General features: G+C 56.6%; 1 protein-coding gene across 3 annotated transcripts in view; it reads left to right on the forward strand.

The window, feature by feature from the left end:
- The first annotated feature begins 826 nt into the window (after positions 1–826).
- Positions 827–1,046, forward strand: part of WBP2 (WW domain binding protein 2) — a 7,589-nt gene continuing 7,369 nt past the window's right edge. Inside the window, exon 1 of one of the 3 annotated variants that reach the window (XM_024130466.3) lies at positions 827–959. In XM_024130466.3, the coding sequence (XP_023986234.1) occupies positions 901–959 (59 nt within the window). In that variant the 5' untranslated portion in view covers positions 827–900. The remainder of the gene's footprint in view (positions 960–1,046) is intronic. The other 2 variants (XM_024130467.3, XM_028484340.2) reach the window with 2 other exon arrangements.

Raw genomic sequence — 1,046 nt, forward strand, 5'->3', positions numbered from 1 at the left:
CCATTCTGCAAGCTCCGGGTGTCACAATTGTACCCAGTTCCATTCAGCTCCTCCGAGTCCGGTTTAAATCTTCCAGCCTGTTAAACGCTGGGAGGGCGGGGCTGCAGAGCCAGAGCGTTCTAGAGCGAGCAACGCCACCGCGAGGCCAGCGGTGGTGGAGGCGGCGGTCAGGTGCCGGCGCTGGGCCAAGGTTCTCCTCCCCGCACGGAGATTCTCACCGCCCACTTCGGAGGGTGTGGGTTTGATTTCAAGGGAGGGATGGCAGTTTTTCTTGACTCTTCTCTCCCAGAACAGAGACTGATTCTTGGACTCATCTCTCTGGCTCAGTGATTACCCAAGTGTGTGGCGGGGCAGCAAAGTCATATAGGAAGTGCTCCCCATACGTTTGCTGACTGAATGAAGATGCCCCAGTAAGTGTTCAGCGCTCCCACGGCAGGTGTGGGTTATAGTCCCCATTCCGTGCGTATGAACTTTTGCGTCCAGGGCCTTTACGACGATTTCCCTGTGACGCGCCCAACTATTTACGCCGGTCCCTCGGAGGACCGGCTGGAGGAGGGTGGGGATTAGTTATGCAACAATTGGAGTCAATCCGGGCCTATGGTCTTGGAGACTACAAGTCCCAGAATGCAGCCTTCCGTTAGCGTAGTGAGAGGTCGAGGTTGAGGGAGCATTTCCTTCTGGGAACTATAGTCTTGAGTTTGTTTGTGATGCGAGCGAAACTAGGGGGGAGGGGGAGAGGGAGTAAACTATTAGCACGTGACGCCAGGGATCAGGTGGTAGGGCCAGCCTCCGCGCAAGAGCTGATTGGCTGACTCTAATACGAACGACGCCACTAGGGGTGGGCCGAAGAAGGGCGCAAGCGCACTGCGTTCCGAGTCTCGGGACCCTTTTCGAGAGACTATGGCGCTCAACAAGAATCACTCGGAGGGTGGCGGAGTGATCGTCAACAATACCGAGAGGTGAAAACACTACGGAGAACTGAAGGGCGGGCGTCGAGGGTGTGGATAGTGGGCGGTGGGGAATAAACCCGTGAAGAGGGGAAACTG

Source organism: Physeter macrocephalus, unplaced genomic scaffold (genome assembly GCF_002837175.3).
Source record: "Physeter macrocephalus isolate SW-GA unplaced genomic scaffold, ASM283717v5 random_192, whole genome shotgun sequence".
NCBI lineage: Eukaryota > Metazoa > Chordata > Mammalia > Artiodactyla > Physeteridae > Physeter > Physeter macrocephalus.